This window comes from Rhea pennata, chromosome 2, assembly GCF_028389875.1.
Source record: "Rhea pennata isolate bPtePen1 chromosome 2, bPtePen1.pri, whole genome shotgun sequence".
Lineage (NCBI taxonomy): Eukaryota > Metazoa > Chordata > Aves > Rheiformes > Rheidae > Rhea > Rhea pennata.
Genome location: NC_084664.1, coordinates 110,401,761 through 110,428,909, shown reverse-complemented (window position 1 = coordinate 110,428,909; position 27,149 = coordinate 110,401,761). Strand labels below are relative to the sequence as shown.

The 27,149-nt window shown below is 36.9% G+C and overlaps 1 protein-coding gene across 1 annotated transcript; it reads left to right on the top strand.

The window, feature by feature from the left end:
- The first annotated feature begins 1,030 nt into the window (after nt 1-1,030).
- Nucleotides 1,031-27,137, top strand: RAB12 (RAB12, member RAS oncogene family). The gene is made up of 6 exons (XM_062570148.1): nt 1,031-1,484; nt 14,226-14,286; nt 21,751-21,889; nt 22,436-22,525; nt 24,355-24,459; nt 25,907-27,137. The coding sequence occupies exons 1-6, from the start codon at nt 1,235-1,237 to the stop codon at nt 26,018-26,020; spliced, it is 759 nt and encodes a 252-aa protein (XP_062426132.1). The 5' UTR covers nt 1,031-1,234; the 3' UTR covers nt 26,021-27,137.
- The last annotated feature ends 12 nt before the right edge of the window (nt 27,138-27,149 follow it).

Here is a 27,149-nt window from a genome sequence, read left to right as displayed (position 1 = left end):
TGGAATTATTTGTTAAATATTTTTCTAAGGTAGAAATCATTTCACTTGCTTGCAGAACTGCTAATTATTCTGGTGATGAAAACTAGTGAAAATTAAGAAAGTATTAGGCTAGTTCTCTTACTCTTTTTGTTCTTGATAGCATAGCCTGTCAAAACTGTCTACTGTTTCTTCAAGAAAATTAACTCTTGAGTAAAGCATTCCAGTAAGGCAACAGTTCCTTATGGGTAAAGCCCATTTTCACATTTCCTTCTGATTTTTTTTTTTTTTTTTTTTTTTTTTTTTTGTAATTTACAAATGGAGAAAATGGGACCAATTGTCCCAAATATCCCCTAGTTTTGGATGCCCCTAACCAGGATGTTCAGAAGAACTGTTTATCTATCTGTAGATCTCAGTTAATACTGTGGATTCTTCATCCCTCCAAAATCAGGCCCAAATCTTATACAGGGATTTAAAGTCATCACTGTCTAAAAAAAAAAAAATCTACATTCTGTAAACTCGAGGTCCAGAATACTTAGAGAGGTAGATATTTCCTCAGCAATTACAAACAAGAGCTCATTCGGATCATTTTCATTTACGTGAGTTATGGTATCACGTCTTCCTTTAGGTGCTTTTGGTGCTTCCCCTGGAATCTGCATAGCGAGCGAATAAATCAGCACAGGTTATTAGTACAAACAGGTTTATGCCGTGGAGGAAGCAGGTCACCCCGACGCGGGCCGAGCAGGCAGCAGCGCGCCACCGCCCCCCGCCCGCCGCCGCCATGACTCAGGCACAGCCGGGCGCGGCGCCGCCCCGCCCCCCGCGGGCGTCACCCGCCGCCAGCACCACCCGCGCAGGCGGCGCCGCCCCGCCCCGCGGCCCGCGCGGGAGCGGGGAGGGCGGGAAGGCGGGGGCGAGCGCGAGCCCCTCGGACCGTTGGGGCGGGTGCGGCCGTTGGGGCGGGGCCGCCCCCTTTCCCCGCCCCCGGCACTGCGGCGCTAGGCCGCGGCTCCGGCGCTGCAGAGGGCGCTGCGCGGCGCGGGCCGGGGCCGGGAGCGCCGCTCGCGGCCGGCGGCCGAGTTCCGTTCCCGTTCCCGTCGGGCCGGGGCCGGGCGCAGGGAGCCGGTGGCGGCCGTTGCTCGTCCTCGCTGCCCTCCCTTTCCCCTCCCTTCCTCCTCGCCCTGCCTCGCAGCGGTCGGCGGCGGTCGCGGGGAGGGCGGGAGCGCGGCGCGGGCGCGCGGCGCCGCATGCGTCGCTGATGGAGCCGGGCTCGGGGCTGCAGCAGCGCAGGGCGGGCGGCGGCGGCGGCGGGCTGGACCTCGGGGCGGGCTCGGCGGGGGGGTCGCCGGCGCTGTCCGGGGGCCAGGCCCGCCGCAGGAAGCAGCCGCCGCGCCCCGCCGACTTCAAGCTGCAGGTGATCATCATCGGCTCGCGGGGGGTGGGCAAGACCAGCCTCATGGAGCGCTTCACCGACGACACCTTCTGCGAGGCCTGCAAGTCCACCGTGGGTAAGGGAGCCCGCCGGGCCGCGCCACGCTCGTCCCGCGTCCCATCTCGTCCCTCCTATCCCCCTTGCCCTCCTGAGGGAGAAGGCCGTCTGCGCCTCTGTGCTTCCCGGCCTGGGCCACGCTGCCATGCTGCCTGGCCGCGCGACGCACAGATTGTGCACATGTGGGTCTTGGTTTGGTGGCCTTCCTAGTTGGCCCTTCTCCCTCCTTGTTTTCGGTGTGTTGAGCGTCTCTCGCTTCTGTGCACTGACCCTATACATACCCTTCTCACATGCATGCAGGTAGGGTGCTTTAATCTCTCATTCCCTTTAGAGCAGTTACATAGCAGTCCCTTGCACTTGTCTGTGTGTTGCATTTGGTCGCGTTAACCTGGGTGGGTTGTTTGGTCACAGAGTTGGGGTTTTTTAATGGGAATGCGAGCTGGGACATTCATGAAGCTTATGATAAGAGAATCCATGGTGTCAGGCCTTCCAACTCTTGATTAGGAGATTATAGGAATCCTAGTTATCTTTGCAGATTTTTCAGAAGGTGTGCAGTACCACTGTTATTAATAGTGGACAAAAATTATTGCCACCAAAAAGCATCAGGGATGATTGTTGAAGCACATAATTGCATCCTGAAGTCTTTGATGTTGTATACAAGGCAGTTGTTAGTATTTCAGGAGTTAAAAACTTGCACAGTGTGTATACAGTGTAGTCAGTGGGAGCTGAAATTCTATTCCAGACCGCAGCCTGGTTAGCTCGAGCTTCTTGTTGGGCCTTCCTCAAGAAACCCTCTGTGAAACTAGATCCAGGGAAGTTCTTGTTTTGTTTCTGAAGAGTACCATTTTGAGCATATGGGGTGTTTTGCTTCTCATCATACAACAAACTGCAGAGTAACCTCCTAGTTTTGCAGAATGGCTTGTTATTTGTTGTTTAGTCATTCGTATAAGTCTTTGAGGTAATTTAATGCCTGCTGCTTTTTAGTGTATGAATGTGTAAAGGGAGGAAAACAAGCTAGTTAGCCTGCATTGTTATTACAGACCTATCCTTGAAGCTGAACTTTTGAGTTCTGCAACAAGGTGGTGGTTAAATCTGTGTCACTGTAAAATACATGTGCTTGGCTTAATTGTAGCTTGGAATGTAACAAATTGTGAAGCATCTGATGGAAAGTGATTATATTGCATTTTAGAAACTGAGCTGTTGCTATCCAAAGCTATCTTTCAATGACAGAATAATATACAGTTGCCCTTGCTTTAGTTCTAATATGTGTTTTGCAAGCTTTTTTATCCTTTACTAGATCTTCTAAAAATGTAAGTTTGGTAGCACTATGGTTTTTCCTCCCAGCAACTGTACAATTTTGTTTTGAAGTCAGTAACTTAACCTCTTAAATAGGTAGTAATAGTGTGTTAGAGGTATCATCCTCAAGTGATGTGTTTAAAATGAAGAAATGCTGATGGCTTCCATAGACTGATGTTAATTAAACATATGATACAATTGAGGAAGTAGAACTAATAGTGGAACGTATTCATCATAAATTCTCCAGGACTATGTATGTTGTGTTAACCTTACGTGCATCTTCTTTGGGTTGACTTACATTAAATGTACCTTCAAGGTTGGATAGTTCTCTCTAACCCTATCCTGATGCAGATTTTGAGAAGTGAGAGGAGGTACTCTAGTCCAGACTTCCAGTCTGGTGCCTTGTAAGCAAAACTGATTTGTTAGATAAGTGAGACAGTGATTGAAGCAGAGAAGCTTCCTTATTTTAGGAAAAAAAAAAAAAAAAAAAAAAAAAAGGAAATATATGGTGGTGTGCTGCTAGACAGAGTATTGTGTAATGTTTGAGTATGAAGTGTGCCAACATAAAATCAGCATAGGGAAATCAGCTTGTGCCAGAATACATGTAGAATGGCTTGACAGTAGTGGCATTCTTTCAAGGTTTTCTAACTAAAATTGTGAGCTGCTGAGATATCCTCAGGTCCTTTGACTGCTAAATGAAAGAGCTTTTCACAGCCATGATTGAAAGCTTTTGCCCTTCTTTTTTGTGCTATAGAGTAAGGAGGAATAACCTCCAGTTTGTATGTTTTTGTGTAGATTGAAAATAATCCATACTCCAAAATGAACTGAAGCCAGACTTTGATCTGCAATTCCAATCACAGAGCTCTTCCCCTCAAACCATTTATTGGGCTTTTGAGAATTGTAAATAGAGAAAGTGTTTTGAAACATTGTTGAAAACCCAGTGAATGATCCAGTTTCAGAGGAAATTCTGTAGGCTGAATATACCTTGAGATATCTGAAAAGATTGTGTAACTGAAGGAGTGTTACTATTTGCCCTATCTTATTTGTAAAGCTGTATTTTAAATAGAACACTAGAATACGTAGTTACCCCCTCAACTTGATATTAATAGTCTGAACCTTATTTTTATATTGTTTTTAAGCTATTAGTTTTGGAAGCATAGGCCAAACGAAACAGCATTTAGCAACTTCATTTTTTATATGAAAACGTACAGGTTACTCAGTGGTCTTTTCTGATAGCAGAAGGATAGCAAATGTGACTGATAAAAGCTTAGAGTGTCCAAGGCTTATTAGAAGCTATTGACTGTTTCCTAGCCCCAGGTATTTAAGATAAGCAATGCTAGGTTACTGGAACATGGAGTGTTTCTACTGAAAGCCAGAGGTAGTATTCAATTAAAAAAAGAAGATATTTTAATATTAATTCACAAAGACTACATTACCAGATTGGAAAAGAAAATTCTGTAACAAAAACAAATCAACATGTCTTCAGTCTCTTCTCAAAATACTGTAGTTCTTTGAAAGTGTTCAAAAATAGCGTGGCAGATTTCAACACAATATTCATAGCAACACATGATGTGCTGCTGATCTAAAAAGCTTTTGATGTATTTATTTTGGGCTTTAAGTTAGTTGCATAGAATATTGTGTCTACTTTATCTGCTATTTACATAGTACTGACGATACTCAATATGCTCAAATATTTACTGATTTGGAGCACTGATGTCAACTGAGAAATGGATATTGCTGTTTACAGTTTTGTGTGCTTGAATGTTTGTTCTTACTATTGGGTTATAACTTGTTTGGGGGAAGGAAATTTACTTTTTATCTGCAGTGATCTAAAATTGCTCTGCTATTTGTGCCAGTGTTAAATCCAAATAACCTGTTAGTAGTTCAGGTAACATCTCTTCTTAAATGGAAGAATGTTTGTGCGGGGATGATATTGGGCATCATACTAACTTTGTCCACAAACATATGTATACTTTTAAAATTTATCTCCATTAATGATTTGTTATTTGACCTCCATGCACTTATTAATATAGAATTTCTGCTTAGAGATTTTTAGGATTCTTGACAATTAGAAACAAGTATGTCAAATTAGGCATTAAAAAGAATGATCTTTCCAAAAGGTAGATACCCTCTTTCTGTGAGAAAGTTTGAAGATGGGTGGTGGAAGGAAGAATGCTTGCCTTTTGCTTCTTCCTCCCTCACTTTTTTCTCCAAAAGTAGTCTCCTCAGAGAAATATCTCTTGTAACAAAATTACTATGGAGAACTGATAATTTTGTATATTAATTAAAAAGAAAAATCTGCTATGTGTCCCTCTCCCTCCTCAGAGTTTTTACTTGTCAAAAGCCAGTTTCCCTTCCCAGCTTCTCTTTGATGACTACTCAGTGCCACAGTTGTATATCCTATCTACATCTACCAAATCTTAGCTCCTCCCAGATCTTTTTGTGTTTTTTCCTACATGACAGATCTACAAAATTCAATTGTTATTTCCTATCCATCCAGTTTTGCCACAGGTGCTACATTCTGTCATTTTAATCTTGGAGCCTGAGGCTCCTGCTCTCCCAAATCTGAGGCCTTGACCTGATTAATTCTAAGACCCCTGACTATCCTGCTCCTTCAAGTCAAATTGAGCTCCTCTGCTTTACCCTTACCCCCAGTTTATTTCAGAGACTTGGTCTTACCTTTAACTCTTCCTCCCATGTAAGAAAGCGTCCCAGGAGACATGACTTGCCTTTGGTAATGTAAGAGCAGTTTAGGTGCTTTGTACAGGCTCATTGCTGGCTCCTTTAGCAGCTGTTCACAGGGAACTGCACTACCACTTGTAGTGAATACTAAAGCTTCCTTCAGTCGTGATTTACGAGAGAAATCATAGGCTGAGCTATTCAGCTAAGCTTGTAAATAAGAAGTTTTGTTGTAGACTGGGATGAGAATATTGTGATCTGTTTTGGGCTAATTGCAGCTTGTGGGATCCAGATGGAGAGCATACAAATGCACTGTAGTGAGAGATTGCTTTTGACTTCACAGAGCATGGTCTTTGGCCTTGTTCTGCCTTAATTTGATGTTACTATGAAGTGGTATGTAAGCTGGAAACTCATTTGATTTACAGAACTCAGTAGTGTCTTTCTTCCAAGTAGTCTATTTCTTATCAGTTATTCTTAACATACTCCTATCCATGCAAATACTTGACTTCCATCAGTAAACAATAGGAATAGTGGAAACTTCAGGCTTAATTTCTATTAGAAGTCTTGTGTAAGGCAGCTTGTTTTTATACATAATTATATATGGAAAGAAATCTATATAGATATTCTTTTATTATTATTATTTGTCACCATTCAAAGCCTTTCTTAATTCTAACAGTCCTAAAAATGTGGACTAATAACTTGAATGTTATGGGTCATACCTGTAAACCTTTTCTTCAAGAATGCCCTAGAGAATCCCCTTCAACCTCATTCTGTTTATCAACATTTTGGGTCCATACTTGGAATTTAGCATACTTTACTGCATTAGTCAGCAATTCTTTGCATAGGTAGTCATTTGAGTCCCTAGAAGAAGAATATAAGAATAAACTTATATTTTAAAGTAGGAAAACATAGTAGGAAGATGATACAAATTATCAGGGTTCAGAAATGGGGGTTTAGGGCCTGCTGTTTATTTAATTACCTAGAGGTTGTTCAGATGAGTAAATTTGAAATTCACTTTTTCCTTCATTTGTAAACTAGGTATCATCATGACCTGATAGAGCTATTCAGGTACTGGGTTATATCAACACTACAGGACTGTCTGAACAACTCGTAGCCCATATACAAGATCAGCACATGTACGAGAATATGCAAGTAAAACAGAAAAAAGGTAAAGCCCACTTGAATGGCATCAAATATGGAGGAGTTTGTTTTGTAAGGAGACTGGAATGCAGCTGTCAAACTCAGTCCAGGCTGTGAACAGCTGAGAGTGTCAGAAGCAGTACAAAAAAATGTAGAGGGCATATGATTCTGAGTTAGACTTCCATATTTCTGTCTGGAAATTATAAACTTAAATATTCATTTTATAAAAATAGTGCATGTACATTCTGCAGAATATTTGTGCTTTTTAGATAAACCGTAAAATGGAAGACAGAAAATTGAGAGTGGCTAGGCTACCTTAACAGCTAGGAATATTAATCCTCTCTGTTGTTTAAGATTACTAGTGTTTAAGAATATATAGCAGTGTTTTTACAGCTTATTTCTTCTGATACCCTGAGGCATGGGAAACTTGATATCCAAAATAGAATGCAGAATTCAGTACTCATTTTGAAATAGATTCTGCTTTTTTAAAATTTGGACAGTATAATTCATTAAATTCAATCTTCCTGGCCACTGGGTAGTTGTAGACCGGCAGTTCACTTTTTATTTCAGTTCTGTAGTCAGGAGTTTCAAAAATACTTTTCTTCAGGAAGGCCCCAGAGAATCCCCTTCAACCTCATTCTGTTTATCAACATTTTGGGTCCATACTTTGAATGTAGTACTGTAAAAAGTTTCAAAAGCTTCAGTTCTGTGAAAGGCATTATAATTGTCAAATATTGTCAATTAAAGCGAACAAAATGAGAGCTTTCAAATTGAATGAAAATGGAGGAAGTATCAAGCATCTGAAATGTTTATAAACTGCATTGTTGCACTTCCAAAAACCACAGGTAGCTTTCTAAAAATGCATTGTAATTACACCTTTAAAATTTAGCTATTGTACGTATTACCTTTCTTTTTGTTGTTGGTATGTCTGTTTCATTCTTGTTTGTAGTACAGTTGCCAGTTCAGATGCATGTAGACTTTTATTTTAGGCAAGCAGTCTCAAGTTTCTGCATGTTAATCATTCTAAAATTACACTCAAAAGTTTTGTGGACAACTTGCATTACCTGCCTCTAAAATAAACCCTGAACTGGCTCGTGTGTGACTAATACTTAATGCTCCTAAATCTTTTTTTAATCTTTAAATTTATAATATAAACTTTGAAAGAGATTTCCCCTTCAGCATTTTTTAAATTAACTGCATTTCTTACAGCTTCAAGTAAAATAAAATACGACGTTTTATATTTTTCCCTTAAAGGTTTTGTTTTTTTTTTTTTTTTTCCTCCTCCCTCGCCCTCCCTCCCTCGCTCCATATACCTTTTGTAATTGTTTGGAGCATGTTCATATAGTCCTTATCCTCCTCGCCCCAACAAGGGGGTAGAAATTAGTATTAAAACCATTGAGCATCTATTCATTGACCAATAGTTCTGGATACTGTAGTCATGAGTATTTGTGTTGTAATTAGTATTTATTTGCAGACCAGGACTTCATTATACTTGACACTGTACAAACTAGTAACAGAGATGGTTCTTGCCTCACAAAACACATGATCTCAGTCATTGATTGTAGGGAAAGCAAGGAAATTTGTCTGCATAATGCTGTCAGATGTCCAAATTAAACAGTCACAGCCTTTGAATTATATGCAAATTCTAATGGTTGCTTAGTATGCAGCCTTTGAATTTTTAAACTGTATTCCTCTAAACATGTTCTGATTATTTTTCACTGATTGAATTGCTTTGATGGGAACAGCTAAGAGTATATAATAAAATAGTAATAATAGTAATAGTAATAGTAATAATAAAACATAGTCTATTGGAATTGATTTTGGTTAGGTTTTTTGTGTGCTCTGTATGCGTTGTCTTTTCCAACTTCTACTTAAACTTTGTGATCAGGAAATCTTGGCCTCCTGAAGCTTACTATGTTTGCCTTCAGCAAAACAATTTCCACTTCCTTTTTTGCCACGTTAACAAAATAAATAATTAGGTCAGACTCTTACTGAAAACCTAAATACAAAATCTGTGAAAAGAGAGATCTCTTCGCTGTCTTTTTTTATTTCTAAGCAAATTTATTTAGTTTTAAATAGAGAAGCTAGTCCCAGTTATGTGTGTTTCAGTGTGTGCTTTATTAGATAACTTTTTATTCCTATATGGTACAACAAATGAGTATACTTTAATCTGTTCTGGACTAGACTTGGGCAGGGGATGTAGTCTGGAACAGTCTCACATTTGGTTCAGTGAGAAGATAGGACAGTGATAGGCCCTTATCTAGAACTTCGTTAGTGCACTTCTGAGTTGTCTGTTCTTTCTTTTAGAGATGTTTATTTTTAAAAGGCGTGCAGAAAGTTTTCTTACGTGTATGTTTAGTGTACTTTTAAGAAAAATTACAGTTTGCTTTTTATTCTAGTAGCCATGTATTTTTCCTGGAGAAAGCATTGTACTTATTGTAGTGGGTGTTCTCCTGTGCATGGAGGGGAAAAATACATGTATGTGTGTTTAATGGAAAGTTCATTTTAATAACAAGAACAGTGCTCTTTACATAAAATTTTTAAAATACCTAACTAAAAATTTTATACAAGCCATCAAAAAGCCAAATATGTGGTGTTTTACTTAATTGCTTTTTTAACATATCCACCTTGAAGGGGAGGGGGGACACCCTCATTTGCTGTTTTAAGTGGTAGGGCAAGTTGAATCTGTATAATTTGAAACACTTATTAAACACCAAACGAGAGACTGAGATCTGTATTTTTATACACATTATATTTTTCCATTAGTTCTTGCAAGCGCACAATGTTTATAGGTTATATATTTGGATTTCTGAAGGAGGTCTTGCCAGAGTAAAGTGGGTGTCAGTGTGGCATCCAAAGTGCACAACTTGAGTTCACAAAAAAAGGAAAAGACTGTCAGGATTCTTCCTGTTCCTGTTTCTTTTACTCATAGTGTGAGTGTAATCATTTTAAAGAAAAGTGAATGTGCTGATTGCCAGTGATCCCTGTCAGACTGATGTATGGAGTGAGGTTGCCCCTTCATTGGGAAGGGAGTGATGACAAGCCTTTTGGTTCTCTTCACGTTGTTGCAGCCTGGCAAAGGACACTTCAGAATAATCATGAACATGTGTACCTGTTGGCTCCTCTGGCACGTGTACATTTGATTTCTTGTTGGGAATAAATTAGATTGTAAGGTTTTAAAATGCAAATAAGATAGTGTGAGGCATCCACTTGGTTGATTTTAATAGTGCTGATATCAGATAGCTCTTTTGGTGAAGCACAGATCGGTATGCAGTGGTTTGCCAGAGTTGCGGCAGCAAAAGAGGCTTTTGAAATCCTTTATTTTTAAAAGCGTTGTTCAGATTTAATGCAATTGTCAACAGTAATTATTGATTCCTCTCTTTTACTGAGCTATCTGTAAATTCACATCCTGAGTTGTATTTGCATAATTAAGGACACAAGGTGTTTAGGTGGCTTGTTTATATTAGCAATTGTTGACATCTTTTTAAGAGGATGTTTGCCATAGTTAGGTGCGCACAGTGGGGAGAATATTGTGTAGCTGTGCTACTAGGGTATAGTGCCAGGGCTAGTAATCCCTTTCTGTCAATGTACACAACCTTCTGGAGGGCTTCTTAGTTCGTCACTCTTGGTACAACTATACAATTTCAAGACTGGAGCAGCCTCTGACAGGGTTGAACATGGATGGAACTAATGAACAAACTTCATGAACTTGGGCTGTATTTGTTTTAGGATCTGCCATAAGAAGTAACTGTGCAAGCACTACAAGTGTCATTACAATGTGAAACTTGAATGAATTCTGACAGCTTTCTTGTCCTTAACAGGCCTTAGAATGATGTCTAACAACACTAAGAAAGATACGTTTTGCTGAGAGCAGCTATAAATTAAGAGCTTGTTGAACCAAGGATTTCAAATAACTAGTCAACTACTGCTGGCATCAACACTGGGTTATTACAAAGCACACCAAAAAAAAAAAAAAAAAACAAAAAAAAAACCACCATTTTCTAACAGCAGACTTAATACTTTTCACTATACTGTACTAAATAGAGGGGCTTAAAGGACTGTTTGTAGTTATTTTGATGAAGAATAGGAGATTTCAGCAATTGGTCCAAATAGTGCATTCTACACCTACAACTATAAAGAATTGTAAGACTGTTCTTTATGCTCAGTATTTGTGAATGGAAAGATCTAGGTCTTGCATCTCAATGTGATTCAAGACCAAAAAGTGTATGTTATCTGTAGTAGTGGAAAGTATTAATTTCCTGATCAACCTTTTAAGAATATTACATGTTTTTCCTCTTGCTTTTAATAACTGAAGCAATTGTATGGATAGTAAAACTTCTCATTTAGATGTTTTCCTTGACCTTAGACTAAATCGTTTCATTTAACGTTTTGTAATGTGATGGGATGATTTTTAAAATTTAAACTGAAAGCAAGTGATTGTGTTGTGTTGTTTTGAGTTTACACAGAGATTAGTAATTTAATAAATACAATTATCTTTGGCTGCTCTATGGTAAAATGTAGTGGTAATGAAACCTTACAAGTATAGGAATTCATGTGTTTCTTCATGTGCAAGGGGAATGTTGCCAGTTTTTTTTTTTTTCTTCAATATTGGCAGACGAAGCTTTTGGTATTGTGTTGATGCTTGCAGAGCATTACTAATTATAAAAATCAGTTGAACACCTCTGCTTCATTTTGGCAAGCCATCTGATTTAAAACTGCTAAATGATTCAAACAGTTCTGTAGAAGAATATGCGTCTCCAAAACTGTTGCTGTTTTGCCTTTTTCATTGCAAAGTCTAACAGCAGGGAATGCTTCATAGTGTGACTCTAAGGTGGTATATAGAAAGCTCTGCCTCTGAAATAACACGATTTGGTATTTATTTTGAAGCAATCTTTTTCGATATGGAGGCTCCTTCTCCACTTCAGTTAGGTGGGTAGGTTGTGCTTACTACTTCCATGAAGTCTGGAGTATAAAATTTCTTTTAATACAACTGTTGTTTTTTCTCCCTCTAGTTCATCATTTTCTTTTAAAAAGAAAACACTTCTTATTTCTGGGTTTATGTAAGACAGCAGTGTATAAACCACTTCTTTAAAACTTTTTTTTAAGGAATTGATGAAATTTATATGAAATTTTTATGATAATTTGTAATATAATTTTGGATCAGAGCTGATTTACACTTTTTTTTTCTGTGACAAGAGGGCTTTTTCTTTACACAGCAGAATTGTATTGCTCTGACTTTGTGCTCAAATAAAGCTCTTCTACAAGCATAACTGTTAGCGTAGGACAAGTGTACTACCTGTATAAGCATCATAGACTGTTTTTCCCATTGATGTTTTTGTGGGAGGTAAAATGTGTGTTGGGGGGGGGGGGTAAGTTCTTAGATGAATGATAAATCATCTAGTAGCTTGTATATGAGATGTAATGACAAGACTGGGAACTGGGGTTCAGATACAGGGGCAATTATATTCAGACTTTTTTGAGGAAGGGAGAGGTTTAAACCAATTTCTTACACTGCTCTGATAGTTAACAGTGATTATCTCCTTAGAGATTAAAGTCACTGACTTACTGAAGACAATGCTGTGACCTTTAAAACAGTTGCATTTTGTAATTTAAATGGAAATATCTAGAGAAAAGGTATTTAATGGGAAAAACAGGTGGTTAATTTTTTTTAATTACTGCTTTTCTATTAATATTTCCTGCATTTTGTATACTAGAGCATAACCAGTCAATTTCACTTTCTTCTATTTTGCACTCATGCAGAGGCTAGTTTTTCAAGAATGTAGAAAGATATTTTTAAAGACAGGATTAATAAAAATTTTGAATTTCTAATCACTCTAATTTCAATTTCTGTCTGAGTTTCTGAAAATTTCCTTTAAAATTGTAGACTGCACAGTTCAAATCAGTTTAGTATTTTAGTTCTTGTCCTGGTCAAGGGCTCTACTGATGAACAAATGGGCTATGTTTTGGTAGGCAGACTAGACACTTTTAAGGGCATGGGGAAGGATAAATTTAATAGTGGTAAATGTAATAGTACTTTTATCACTATGTAGTGTACAGCTTCAAGCTGTTCAAAGAGATTTTTGTCTAGGGGAATGAAGATCAGCTCTCCTACCACATATTTAATCTTGCTAAAGAGTGATAGTCTGCTTTGCAAACTAAAAATAGAATTGAAGTTATCCTTTGTATGACCATTATTAAAATTTAACTTTTTAAAACTTAGTCCACTTTATTGTTGCAAAGCAAATATAATTAACTGGTCTTATACCAGCAACTTTACTAATGTGATTATCTTTAAAACCACTTTGATATAAAGATGAAGTCAACAATGTGCAATTGGTTTTCAAGGCGCAAAATATACTTTCTTCTGCTTAAGTTTTTCAAAATTCCTGAAAAACTTATATTAGGGACAGATTTGATCCTTTCTGCAGAAGTTATAGTCCAGTCTTGATTCTAATGAATAAACAAATAAAAACAAGTAAACTGTGATTCTTAGCTTTTAGCCAGGACAGATAATATTAGGAAAAATGAGTGTCATTTCTGTAAGATAAAATAGAAATCTTTTCATTCTCATCCTTTTTCTTGGTATACACTTTTATGTGAAGTAGCAAGTGTTTCCTACACAATATGCTTCTGCACTTCTGTGTGCGTTTAAGTGTACTAGTCTGAACTGTGCTCTCTTGTTTTATTTCCCCCCTTTTGATTTAGCACTGGTGTTCAGAAGGAAGAACTGCAGCAAAAATCTTTGTACAAGCGTATAGTAAAATGAACAAGTTAACAATCTACAAATACTTACAAATACAAATAAGGATATTTATATCCTTAAACGTGCTTGTAGTTGAAGTAGTATCCTCTTGTGTCTAGGTATTGTTTGATCATACTGTCTTGTGTGTTGGTTGCCAGCATAATTTTTAATAGATTTTTTTTTAAACTTACTGTATTAGAGAAGGTCTTTATGGTTTTATTTACAATATTTAGCTTACATTCAAAATGTGACTGAAGTTTTAAGATGCTGGAGAGAAGTACCATACAGATATAACAGCAATTAAAAAAATCAAGTACTCTAAATCTAAGCAATTTGCTAACAGACATTTAAAAGAATTAATAATGGCAGTGCTGACAAACCCTGTAAAACCCAATTACAGTTTCTCACTTCTACTAAAGTGTTTTGCAAATGCTAAACATCCAGTCTGGGAATCAGATGAGTGTTGCTCTCGCTTCACAGACAAGCAAAGCTGATGTGGAGAATTTGGTTTTACTTTGTGCCCCAGGGCATCTGTGCCTGTTGAGAGTAGATCAGGCTTGTCCTTGACAATGAACATGTGAATAAGGGGGAGGGGGAAAAGAAAAAAAAAAAAGTTATGCCCCACTGTTTTACTATTATGTTGATTTTTACCTGGTGATGAGAATGCTGCACAAAGTGGATGGTTTATGTTGTGATGCTGCCAACTAGGCAGCTCTCAGACTATACAGTGCTTGTCAAATCCCCATGGTGTTGCTGAGGTGGCCCACAGTGGTGTGAACCCTCCTGCTTCTTCAGACTATTGCAAGTTGATATAAAATACCTTTCCAAACACAGAAGTAATTACACCCTCATTACTTTTGCTTCTTATTTCCTCCTTTTCTGTTTACTGTATTTTATTTATAGGTGTTGATTTTAAAATCAAAACAGTAGAGCTAAGAGGAAAGAAAATTAGATTACAAATCTGGTAAGTAAAACAAATGTGCAACCAGCAGTATGTTTTAATTTTTATGTTCTGGCATGAATCAATATGCTTGTCTAATACTATTAACTGTTGCAAGCTGGTTTAGCTCTTATCCTTTTGCTCCTCTCCTCCATTCCCACATAACTTAAGCAAAAACAAATGCTGCTAGACTTTTGCGAGGGTAAAGGAGGAGGAGAAGGATATGAATTTATAAAATGGACATAAGTGTAATTACTCAAATATTCATACATCATAGATCTCAAAGCCCTTTTTCTAGAAGAATGAAATCTACCCATGAAATAGCATACAAGTTCTACAAATAAAAAAGAGTAACCAAGTTAAATAGAAGACACTAGAGAAATTGTATTTGGCTTTTATTTTCTTGACTGTTTAAAACTGGCATTTGTTATAACAGCAGTTATAAAGTAAGCATGAAGTGTTTTCTGAACTGCTTGCCTGAGATTTGATATAGGCAGTGCTGTTCCTTTCACACTATATGAAATAACTTAGTCTTGAATGTCCTTCACTATTAAGTGAATTTTATCTGCTGAACAGCACTGAGAAGTAAAACGATCCCATACAGGTAGAATTGTGTTCCTTAACAGTAGGTACAGATGTGTTACTGTGGCAAGCTCAAAGTATGAACTAAGCTTTTCTTTTCTGGAGCAGATTACATGTTTCCTGACAAAGATTCTCTGAGTCAATGGTTGATGCAATTTATTGTTTAGAAATTATTTAGCTTACAAGCTCCTTTGTTTTGCAGAGTAACACAATACATAAACATTGTTATGAGAGAATAAACCAGCTATATTAATATACATTATTCTAATCTTTTACTATATGTTCTAGTAGCTTAGCTTCAGTTTATTAACAATGCATAATGATCATTGTAGTTAAACTGTTAAAGCTACTAACAATCCATAAAGTGGAGGAAAAAAGCTCCAAATATACTCTGTTACACTTCTGGGATATTCTGATGGTTTCTCATTCTTAATTACATGGATGCAGTGAATTCAGCTTACTAACTCCTCTTGGCAGGTCACCATGAGCTCTGTTTGTCGCACCATGTGTCTGTCTTGCTTCCCTCTGAGTTAACTGCTGCTTCATCTTTGGTATCATCAGTCACCTAACACTTGAATGTTACTGGCATGTTTTCATCCATCATGTGTCCCTGTTTGGAAACCTGTGACCACAAGGCTGGCAGTTGAGCCAGCAATTGTTAGCCAGGGTCTACTGAAGCTGACAGAGGTAACAAAAACTTTTGATGTGGAGATGTTACTGTACACTTACTAAGAGTTCTTATTTTGCAATGTGATAAACTTCTCAAACAACTTATTAATGTTGAATAAATATTTTATAGGAGAGATGCTTTGTTGGTAAGGACATGTTTAAACCATTATTTTCCACATATTGAGAATATGCTAGTAGGATATATGAAACTTTTTTTAAAACAAGAATTGATAGGTTGCTAAAATGTGACTATTGCTCCCTTGCAAAAGCCCGCTGAAGTGATGGACAAAACACAACATAAAGACAAAATATTCATGGACTTTAATATATTTTAAAATAAAATTTCCTGTCCCCAAACGTCACTTTCTCTTGGACGTTTTCAGTTAAAATGCTGTTCTCATAGTTGACCCTTAAACTGTCTTGGTGTACTTGTAAATTTTTTGAAAAGCAGAGTAGATAACCACTTCTTTTACTAATTTAAAATTTCCTAAAGTATGGTATGTATATTGCCTTTAGGAACTGTTATTCTAGCTTTACATGTTAGACTGAAAAATAAAAGCCGCTTAGAAAGTGAAATGCTTGGAAGTTTAAAAATGCAGAATTAAGTTGCTTTGGTGATCCTAGTTCAATGTGCTTTCATACTGACAAGGAGGCAGAATTAAGGATACTTGGCATTTACGGTTGGTCTTTACCTGATTGCACTAATAGCACTACAGAATCCTGTATTACTCAGTGAATGGATCTCTTCTAAAGTTTATGCATATCTATTGCTTTAAAATGACTAAAGCCACATTTCAAGGTGCCAAGTGTGCTTGATTTCTTTTTTCGGTCATTTAATTATTCTACTTCAAAAACCAAACAAGAGTAACTTAAAAATAATGTTCAACTTTAGTATTTTTATGGTTGTTTGACATTCCTCTCCACTCACCAATTTATCAGCAGTGTTCTTCACAGACCTCAACCACTTGAATTTATGAAGAAATAGGAGGACTATGTTAAATATATCAATTAGACTGTGAAACTTCCTTTCCAAAGGATGTTTTGCACATCTATCTGTTAGTAGAGGAGTATGCAAGTTGGACGATAGTAACTCCTGTTACTATAGGAAACTGTGTGCTAAAGATCATAGAGATTTCAGCTCTTGACCCTAGCCTATTGGTTCCTGTTCAGTTTCTGCCACCTTACAGTACATCTTCCCTTATTTCTCAGATTTCAGTCAGAGACTCCTACTCCTTTACATATGAAATAGTAGAGCAGTACTGAGCAATAGTGTTCATCTTCTCTATTCCAACCAGAACACCTTGAGCTGCCAGAATAGGTAGTTAAAATAAACTTGCTTCACTGTGTTGCAGTTCTTGGATGAAGCAAGCTCAGGTTTTTTTGAGAGAAGTAGTACGTGTATGCAGCTTAGGCTGTGGGATAAAGTCAAGTAGAACCATCAGATAGCTTAAATGTCAAAGTGAATCTAAGCATATGCAAATTATTGGTTTTTTCAAAACTTGAAACTAGACCAAATAATAGGAAACATGCTTTCATGCTTTGGGGCATGGGTGTGCCGAGAGCTACTCGGATATTAGGGGGCATGAGTGTACCTTGAGTAATGTGGGGACCTCGCTAAGGCAAGCAGCAGCCTATGCTGTCTTCCTCTTTGAAGTACTCCAGCACATGATTGCTGGAAGTTGTGACTCCATGTTGCTGTGCGTGGGCTGCTGCCAAGTAGCCAAAGGAGCTCTCTGGTGTTTCTTCAGATTTAATGCCCAAGGAAGCAGGAAAATGGCCTGATTTGCTTCTGAAGTTTGTTTGAATAGGAACATCTCATAAGAGGTTCCAATTCTGACACCTCAGAGTTTTCTAATAGGAAGTTCTGTTGGAAAATTTCTAAAAGGAGGAATAAATCTGAGAAGAGGTCCCCTATCCTGAAGTACAACAAAATGTAATTCCTGCTGTTCAATATTTATTCATATATGATTAAATATTTTCAGTATATTGATTCAAATATTTTTAGTATATATTTTCCAGTTTATGGCTGGAAAAAAAAGCTCAGTTAGAATGATTTAAAACATTTTTAAAAATCTTGTCCATAACTGCAAATTATTGACTTACATGCTCTGAGCTTGTATAGAATTTAAAAGTTAAATCAATGTTAACTTTATATTTAAAAATATTTCCCTTTTCATGGCCACTTTACCACCACTGATTAAAAAAAAATAGTTTAACTTTAGAGCTAAAGATAGTTTTGAGTCTACTTGTTTGCTTCAAGCAACTATTTTAAATAGACACAAGAACATTTATTTAAAACAAATAATCCAATCTATTTCAGTTAAGACCAACTGTATTTGTATTGTATTCGATGCAGTCTGAAATAGTGACATTTATCACAAGTCAATATTTAAATAATATTTGAAAATGGGTTTTGTGGATTTTTGTAATTTGCTTTTGTTTAATGTTTGTTTTTGGAGTAATGTCTAGTTTTTGTCACTAAAGTAGGAAAAACAACAGAAAAACAAAGGTTTTGGAGACTTGTTTGTTTGTTTCAATATTTTTTTTACAGATAACAAATGGTCAAGGAGTTATACAGTGTGTGTTTGTGATTAGTTTGGTAATAAGCCTGTGTTTTTCTATTTAAAATAATACTGAAAAATCAATAAAGGAAAACTACTTTTAGTATTCAAAAGAAGTCTGCTGCTGTATCTGAAATGATGCCAAATTATTGATCAAGTTGCAGTAACTTATTGTTTGGACTTCTGGAGTTTGAATAAAAATGAACTGATATATGAGCTCTTGGTATTATTCATGAAACTGCATAAAGTTAGTCCAGTTATGTTCACCTCTTATTCCAGCTTTCTGTTGGTTCTTTGACAGCTGTCCTTACTGAAATACTCCAGCTGTTGGAGTGCAATAAATTGAGTATTAAAAAAAAAAAAAAAAAGAATTACTCTAACACAGGATAAGTATCTTATCATGAAGGTCATTTTAATGCAGGTAAACTTTTAATTTTAGTTCTGCATTAGGGGATGTCAATTTTTTTTCTCAGTATTGGAAGAATTTACTGTATGTTTTATAAAGCAGAAGATAGCACCAATCAGAAAATGAGATATCTGGAAGTCTCCATGTGTAAGGTCAGCTTGATACTCGTCTCAGACTTGCAGCTTTTTTATGTAGCTGGGGGTAGCTTCCTAAACTTACTGCCTAGCTGTAATTAGTACTTATTTCAGGGACAATTTTCCAGTTTTAACCTTACTATTTGAATGGTAGCACACTGTTAATATGTTGTTAAAGATGCCAAATCAGCTTTTTTTCCTTCAAATTTTCTAAGGAAACTTAAAGGAAAGCACTGTGAAATTAATGCCTACAAGCCTGAAATCTGTTGGCTGATGTAATTAAAATTTGATGCAGCAGTAGAGGCATTGTTTATGTAAAGTGTGTGCAAATCAGTGGCTGCATTTTAGATCAAAACAGAGAAATTCAGCCATAATCCACTAGAATGTGTGCAACTGGCAGGTGACAGTCAGTGACCATCTGGCCATTTAATGCATGTAGTGGGCAGCCAGGCCAGACATGGGTATTTTGAACCAGTCTCAAGACATGGTGTGTCTTACAGCCAGCAAGCCAGACTGCGAGGTATGCAGTATTTGGGTGAAGGACCTATTCATAGGGGAGTGCATGACCATGGTACAGCAGCAGAGGGGAGCAGCAGCCAGGGATACTGTGAAGCTCTCAAGAGCCCATGGGTGTTTTGGGGCGAGGAGGGGCTGTTATATATCAGAGACACCTGAAGATATGGCGCTGCAGGCTCAGGGAAACATCATGTGGGAGAGAACTAGAGTGGCAAAGAGTAGTACACCATAGCTGGCTCCATCACTTGCAAGTAAACTTACCTGATGTGCTGATTGTTCCCTCCTCAGAGAGGATGGTTGGATGTTAGTGTGTTTATTTCCCCTCTGTGTTTTTTGTATGTATGTGCTGGTGATTTGGTACTCAAAAGTAGCCTATTTGTGATGGATTTGGTAAACTTCCTTAGCACTGACATGGGGGCATAGTTAGGTGGCTCTAAAATAGCTTTTTTTTTTTTTTTTTTTTTCTTCTTCCTCCATGGTCTGATAGGGGCACAGAGAAGAGAGGGAACACTAGCCAGCAAAGAAGGACAACTTTTTCCATTAGTCTGGCATAAACTAAATTTGATGCATTCTTCCACATCAGGTATACCCCTCCACCTGCCATCTAGCTATGTCTGCGCAGAATGATGGAACTATAGAGGGACCCCATTCCTACTACAATTGATCACTGGATTAGCAACAGATAGCAGAGGCTGCTCTGCAGGATAGTAATTTGAGAAGTCTGTTTGTGAGCCCTGAAGCAATGTTATCCATATGTGGAAAATCAACGGTTCATACCAGAATTTGTAAATTTTTCACATGATGAACTTTCAATGGATCTTCCAAAAAATAAATCTGGCCATAGTAAAGTAGTAACAGAAGAGAAAATAGAATTAGGGTTTTTGAATAATATTTATATATGTAATTTCAGCTGCCAGAACTTGTATTACTTTATTAAAAATGTTTCACCAGTGATAAGAAAGCAATTTATCAATTTTCTAAAACTAGTCTTAAATATTACAAGAGATCAACATTATTGAAACAGATTCTTGTTTTCACTTTCTATGAGCCCCAAAGATTTGTGTGAATGTGTTTATTCAAGTATTGCAGAGAATGAGACTTAAAAAATAAAAATAGAGGTGATAGAAATTTATTCTTTTCTACCTCCCTACTTCATGTCTCATATTACAATACCACTGGCCTGCTGTGATGTATTAGCTGATATTTTTCGATAGACTGTGAAGTAAATACTTCAAATCTGTTTCTAGTGGTCGATGCTTTACTTTGCAAAATCACTAGTAAAGATTTGATGCTATCTAGTACATTTGTGACAGTTTTATGACAGGAGAAAGGGAAGTTAAATCAAGTGCTTGACTTTTAAGCCTATTTAATTAAGAACACCAAAGACTTTGTGAAGATAGGTTTGTGGAAATTTATTCTTCTACTTGTCTTAGTGCATAAACTCTTAAAAGAATGAATTCTTCAGGACAATCAATGTGGCATTTTGTACATGTGACTTTTTTTTTTTGGTAAAGTGTTTTAGCTCTCCATTGTTAACCTCATCCCTAAATTCATCCTCCTTTTGTCTAAAATGTGACTGCTGAATAGAGTTCCTTTTGAACTTTTATTCTGAGAGTCCCTACACTCATGTGCTTACTGTCTTTTGTCCCCTCTGAGGAAAGAGTTTTGGTCTATCATTTGACTTGCCCTTATAGTAAAATTTCAAAATCACCCATTGATTCTGGGGGCTGAACTGAAGCAACTACTGTTTGATCTCATTGGAACACCTTGTAACTTATTTTCCAATTAAGATACTAGTCACATTTTAACAAGGATATCCAACTGCTATTTTTTTAGCATAAGTGCCTAAAAATTCCGTAAGCAGGCATGATGATATGATTAAAAGCAGTTCATAGGTTTTTGTAGTTTGGTGAAAAGTAACCCTTCCGTCTCAACTATTGTGGAATGTAAACCACTGCTAGTATGGGCAGAGCGCTATTGTTGGTAAAAATAGCGAATACCTAGCATGCTGACAGTGAAAATGAAAATGCTATTTGAATATCTTAAGTTAGTAGATACAAATCTGATAGTATCTACTTCAAAAACCCCTACCATATAGTGGTTGCTTAGTATTTTCATAAACTTCTGCCGTGAGCTTTGCATTAGTTTTAGGACCATAGTTTAATGGCTGTGGTTGATCCAGAGAGGCTCTGAAAGTTCGAATCACAGTGATCAATGCATTGCTTATATTATAGTTGGATGTCCTGCTGTCTAAGTCTGATCAGCATGTTTCCATTTCTGTTCTCATTTTTCAGGGCTGTTTTATTGACAACAAACAAAAAAACACAGCTTCATATGCTGATACATTCTCATTGAACAGCTTCATTCTCAGACACATATAGAACTGTTTGGTGGCCTTTTTTAGTGAAGTTAGTATGGGATAAGTAGTTCTGATATAAAAGTTTATAATAGAAACTACATCTCCATTTTGTTTTGCTAGCAGTTCACACACGCAGAAGGAAATGCTCGGTATAGAATGTCTAATGGTTGTGGTTTTGGTTTTATTAAAATATAAACAAAGATACTCTATACTTTGTAAATTGGTGAAATATTTGTGCCAATGTTTGCTGCTGCTTCTTAGGGACACAGCAGGTCAGGAGAGATTCAACAGCATTACCTCAGCTTATTACAGAAGTGCCAAGGGAATCATATTGGTATACGATATCACCAAGAAGGAGACATTTGATGATTTACCAAAATGGATGAAAATGATCGATAAGGTAGGCCTTTACATTTTGGGAGGGGTGGGATTGGGTTTCTTTCGTTTTCAAATTATTTAAGAACTAATGTTTCCTCAAAGGGATTCTGTAAGGCTTTAAACAGCTTTGTTATACAATTACTAAACTACTGACTACTAAATTTCACTAGATTCTTTCAGCAGGGATTTAACATTCATGTGCTTTGATGCAAAGTGGCAATCTGTTGCTGCTCCCACAAACTAGAGTTGTCATAATTAAAGTATCAGGGGAACCCTAACTTTACACATTTATTTGTGCATGGGGGGGGGAAAAGATGATTTTTCTTGTCTGTGAAATTAAGCCATTATATCCACTCTTAGATAAACTGGAGCATTTAGTTCTTAAGTAATGTTTTTAAAACGGGATTTAAAAGACAAAGTTGAAAATTCTTGAAGCAATATCTTGAAAAACTTTGATACATGAACTGTATAGGTTTAGTAGTTGATTTGCCCAATTCTTTTTCATATTTTATTGGCAGTACAAAATCTTACGTTTTTAGGTTTAGTTAATTAAAAGTTTTAATTGCAGTACGCTTCAGAAGATGCAGAGCTTCTGCTAGTTGGAAATAAACTGGACTGTGAAGTTGATAGAGAGATTACTCGACAGCAGGGAGAAAAGGTAAGAACAGGTGTAATCGAATTGTGGTCCTTCTTAGGTGATAGTAAGAGAAAGGAGATTGTGTTCAGGTGAGTTAATTGACATTTGAGACGAATCCAGATTTGAGTTCATGCAGGTTGTAAATATGACTATATTTAAGATTGAGAACTTCCAAAATCAGCTAAGTAAATAGAAACTTCTGAGCTTTCAAATCTGTTTACTTTTATAAACAGAACTATTGTGGTATTGCTGCTAACCATGTTTTGTGTCCATGGCTACTTTTGTCCAGACTATTAGACGTAAGGAGCATATTGGTAGTGTTCTGTCAAAATCCACATGGTGTTTACTGCCTCCTATAGATACAGGCAAGTATATGCTGGAGCAGTATATCTTTGCTCTAAAGAATGAAGAAACTAAAAGTGATAATTGACTCCCAGTACACAGTAGAGTAGGGAATAGAAAAGTGTTCTGTTATACCATTCTTTTCTGTCTGGCATCAACCAGAAACTCTTCATGAAAGCTGCCCAAATTTCAGAGACTGAAATTTTTTCTTGCCCTTACACTAACTAGCCTCTTCCCTGTAGAAGGAACAAGTCTTAAACACTATCTGATGAATTTGGTTGCTATTTCCTCAGCTGGGATAGAGAAGAAATCCAAAAAGATCGGTGTTAAATACCAGTGCACAAAGAGCAAAGGCTGTAGAGCTGTCCATCATTTAGTTCACAACTGTAGCTTTTACCTTTTAAGATGGGTTTCTGAGTCTTTGAACCTATATAGAAATTGGAATTGGAGCAGTGGAGGACCATGTGGTGGTACTAAACATTATTGTGGACTATATGTGATTCAATGTAGACTTTACAACAACCGCATAGATCCTGATCTGATTCAGTATAACAATCTTGTTATTCAGTATGAACTGAAGTATAGCCTTATCTTCAGTATAATAGGTGCTTCAGTGATAAGTTTCCTCATCTCAGGTTCTCCGATTTTCAGACTCTCTCAATAAATCAAAAAATGTCTCCATCTATGAACATGGAGTTCTGGGAATAATATTGGTCAGGCTACTGTGGGAAGCTGTAGTAGATACTAATTACAATGTATTGAGTGAAAAAATGTAGTAGAGCCGAATTGGTAGAGCTGTTAGGTTGTCATACACCTGCAATTTCTTCCTTCATTATAATGCTTTATTACCCCCTTTTTGAGGAAGAGGCTCTGAAAGAGAATATAGTGAAGTCTTGGATTACAAATGAGGGAGATGCATTTTAGAGTAGGCAACAGCCCTGCTTGGTTACTTGGCTTGCCTTTGTTCCACCTTTCTTCTTCAAACTCCAGAAGTGCTTAAAAAAAAATCGGGGGGGGGGGGTGGGAATATGGGTTAGCATGACTCTCTAGCAGTGTCATTGACCGGACACTGTTGGTATGGATATACATGGAAGTTTCCCTTTGGCAACCTATGATGCTTTTGATAGTTAGGCTTTTGATATTGCAGAATTAAGGCTAATCTTTGCATTTGTAGTTCTCTTTTCTGCTTTTTTTAAGATGGCTAATTGAGTGATGGTTAAATCTTATGAAAAGAAGTTATTTTTAGGCAGTCTGCACTAATCTATGTCAATGGAAGACATAAGTCTCCTAGGTTTCAGTCTGTAAAAATGCAGCCCAGATAGAAAACCATTTCTAGTCAACTAATTTTAAGTGAAAATTAGAGGTCTGACAGTATTTTCTGCATCTTAGAAATTCAATATTATTAGTTGAATTAGATTAAGCCACAGATTTAGAAAAGTTTTTAAAAGGTTTTGTAAAGAGTGTATATTTGCTTCTTTATGTAGTTATTTTATTTTCTCTTCCATCAGTTTGCACAGCAAATAACCGGGATGCGGTTCTGTGAAGCCAGTGCCAAGGATAATTTTAACGTGGATGAAATATTTCTAAAACTTGTTGATGACATTCTGAAAAAGGTAAAACATTCAGGTGGTAGTTTCTGTGACCACATAAAAGGTCAGTGTTTAAATACTGAATGGCTTCAGGTACCTGTTGGGAGGGTATAAAGCCAGGCTATGCACTGTCCAACTAAGTTTTTAGTTAATATGTTGTGGCCAGAACTGTTTGCTTTATGTTCCAGTTCATAAATACTTCTGTTATACATCTGTTCCTATTTGCCACTACTTCACTTCACATCTGCAGCTGACTGTACGCTTGCTTGCTTTCATCTGCAGCCATAATTTCCTAAGCATGCCTCAGATTATTTTAGGAAAAAAAAAATCTACTTTATATTGAGTCAAACTGGAATGAGTGTTAAGATCTATGGGAGAAGCAAACTGTCAGCAACTTGACTGACTTGATCTATCACAGCAAGTGGAGGAGCAATCTTTGTGCAAGCTGTAAGAGCACCATAAAAGCACTGAAGTTCTGGATTCCATGTTCAGTTGTCAGATGTGGGTTTTGATCTTGGATTCATGTTTTAACTTATTAGTATGTATTTCACCTCTAGAGCAAGAGATTGTGTTGCTGTATTTGAAAAGTATCATTTTGTGATTCTGAACTGAAGTCCTGATGGGTTGAAGGTTTTCATAGGGTTATTTATTATTGAAAGCCATTTTTCAATATTACAGTTACTTTAAGTGATGAATGAGCCAGCTAGTTGCGTGTTTCTACTGTCCTCTGTTTACATATTGTTAAACTGCTTAAAACTGTTAGGAAAATTAGGTTGCACATTTGAGACTGCAAACTAAAGTACTCTTTGCCTTACTCTTTCAGGAGAGTTTCATTTATGTTATCCTAGAACTAAACTAATAAAAATGATGTTGTGAGTAACGGTAGTTTTTTTAAAATCAAGAGTTTTTTTGCATGGTAAATCTCAAGCATGTAATCAGTGAAAACCTACTAATAATCATCTAGCAAATTAAACTCTTTGAGAAATACCAAGTACCCTATTTAAAAGATAGGTAATGGCCGTTTATAGTTCAGGAAGTGATGGACTAAGAATAAACTATTTACCCATAGCTGCCACTCTTCAAATATGAATTAGAATTAGATTTTGGGAGTTCCTTGTTTCAGTATTGTACTATATTAAATAAATTGTATTCTCCTTTTCGTAGTTGTCACTCCTCCATATCAGTAGCAAGATGCACAATAATTGGTATGGAAGCTTCTAAATTAAACTTTTTTTCTTCTACTCCATATTTTGTTGTAATTTGTATGTTTAGGAAGGGGCTTTATTTCAGCACTGTTTTACAACTTTTTTTCTGAAAGAAATTCTTAACACAGCTTACTCTAATATGTTTTCCTAGTAAGAACTGAAAGATTTATGTGTTTACATCGGCTGACTGAACTCTTGAAGCTATCTCCTTTTGTGCTGAGCTCTGTGCAGATGATTGTTTATAGATGATTTTTTTTCTCTTTAAGATGCCACTGGATGTTATAAGAAATGAATTGTCCAACAGTATCCTGTCCCTGCAACCAGAGCCTGAAATCCCACCAGAACTGCCTCCTCCAAGGCCACATGTCCGTTGCTGTTGACTTGTTACTCCATGTAGAGTGAAAAATAGGAGTGGGAGGGAAAAGAAAGTATCCTTACTACTCTGCACTACAATCATTTGGCAGTTTCTTGTTGCACTTTGTTATTTGAGTCAGAGCTACACACTAACTTGTAAATATGCAAATATGTAATCCTGTGTAGGATTCAGCTATAACATTTAATTATTACCCTCTCCCTCACAATTGTATTTCATTTATTGCCCCAGTGTTATATAAATATTGTACAGTCTGTGGGGAATTACCACACTTCCAGTTGAGGAGGAGGAGAATTAAATCTATACCTATTCCTGACATAAATGTTGTAATAGTTCTTGTTATTATAAACAGGCAGGCAGAAGCTCTTCTGGTATGAAGATAAGTATATGGTGCTTTGCTAACTATTTTAAAGATGAATTTTTTAAAAACAGAGGACTTTATGTACAAAGCTTCCATAATCAACATTATGTTTCCTTTTAATGTATTGAAAACACTTTTGGCTGTAGCATCCTCTGCTGACTGGATTTATTGAAAAGCTAAGTTTAATTTCTGGCAGTCTCTTATTTATTTTGTTTAATGCTAAACCTTCTCCTTATGTATTAAGACATCACGTTTGGTGCAGGTCTAAGATTGCACTCTGAAATTGCATATATAATTTTCTGCTTAAGTATAAACTTGGTTGCAAGAGTCATTAAGATTCAATAAAAATGGAGATGTAATCAACTCTAAATGAAGATATAAAAAAGCAATGCTGCTGTCCTAGACAAATTCTTTTTATTAAAAAAAAAAAAAGATAATACATTTTCCTGTGTTAAGGAATATATATGCGTATTTGTCTGGACATCTGTAGGGTTGGGGGAAGGGGAAACTTAGGAAAAAAAATCATTTTACCTTAATGGTGGAAATTATTCCCATCAAGCATATACTGTGTTTCAGTTTTTGTCTGATAATGAATTTGTGAATTATATCTTTGGTATATCTTTTTTTAAAATGCACTGTTTAGTTGTGGTAAAACAGTAGATACATATTTGAATAACTTGGTGTGTCCTGAATGTTGTGGTATTGAAAATCATTGTGGTCTTTCTAAACTAATGAAGTGCAAATAAAATTTTGTATTTATGAATGACAGTGGAAC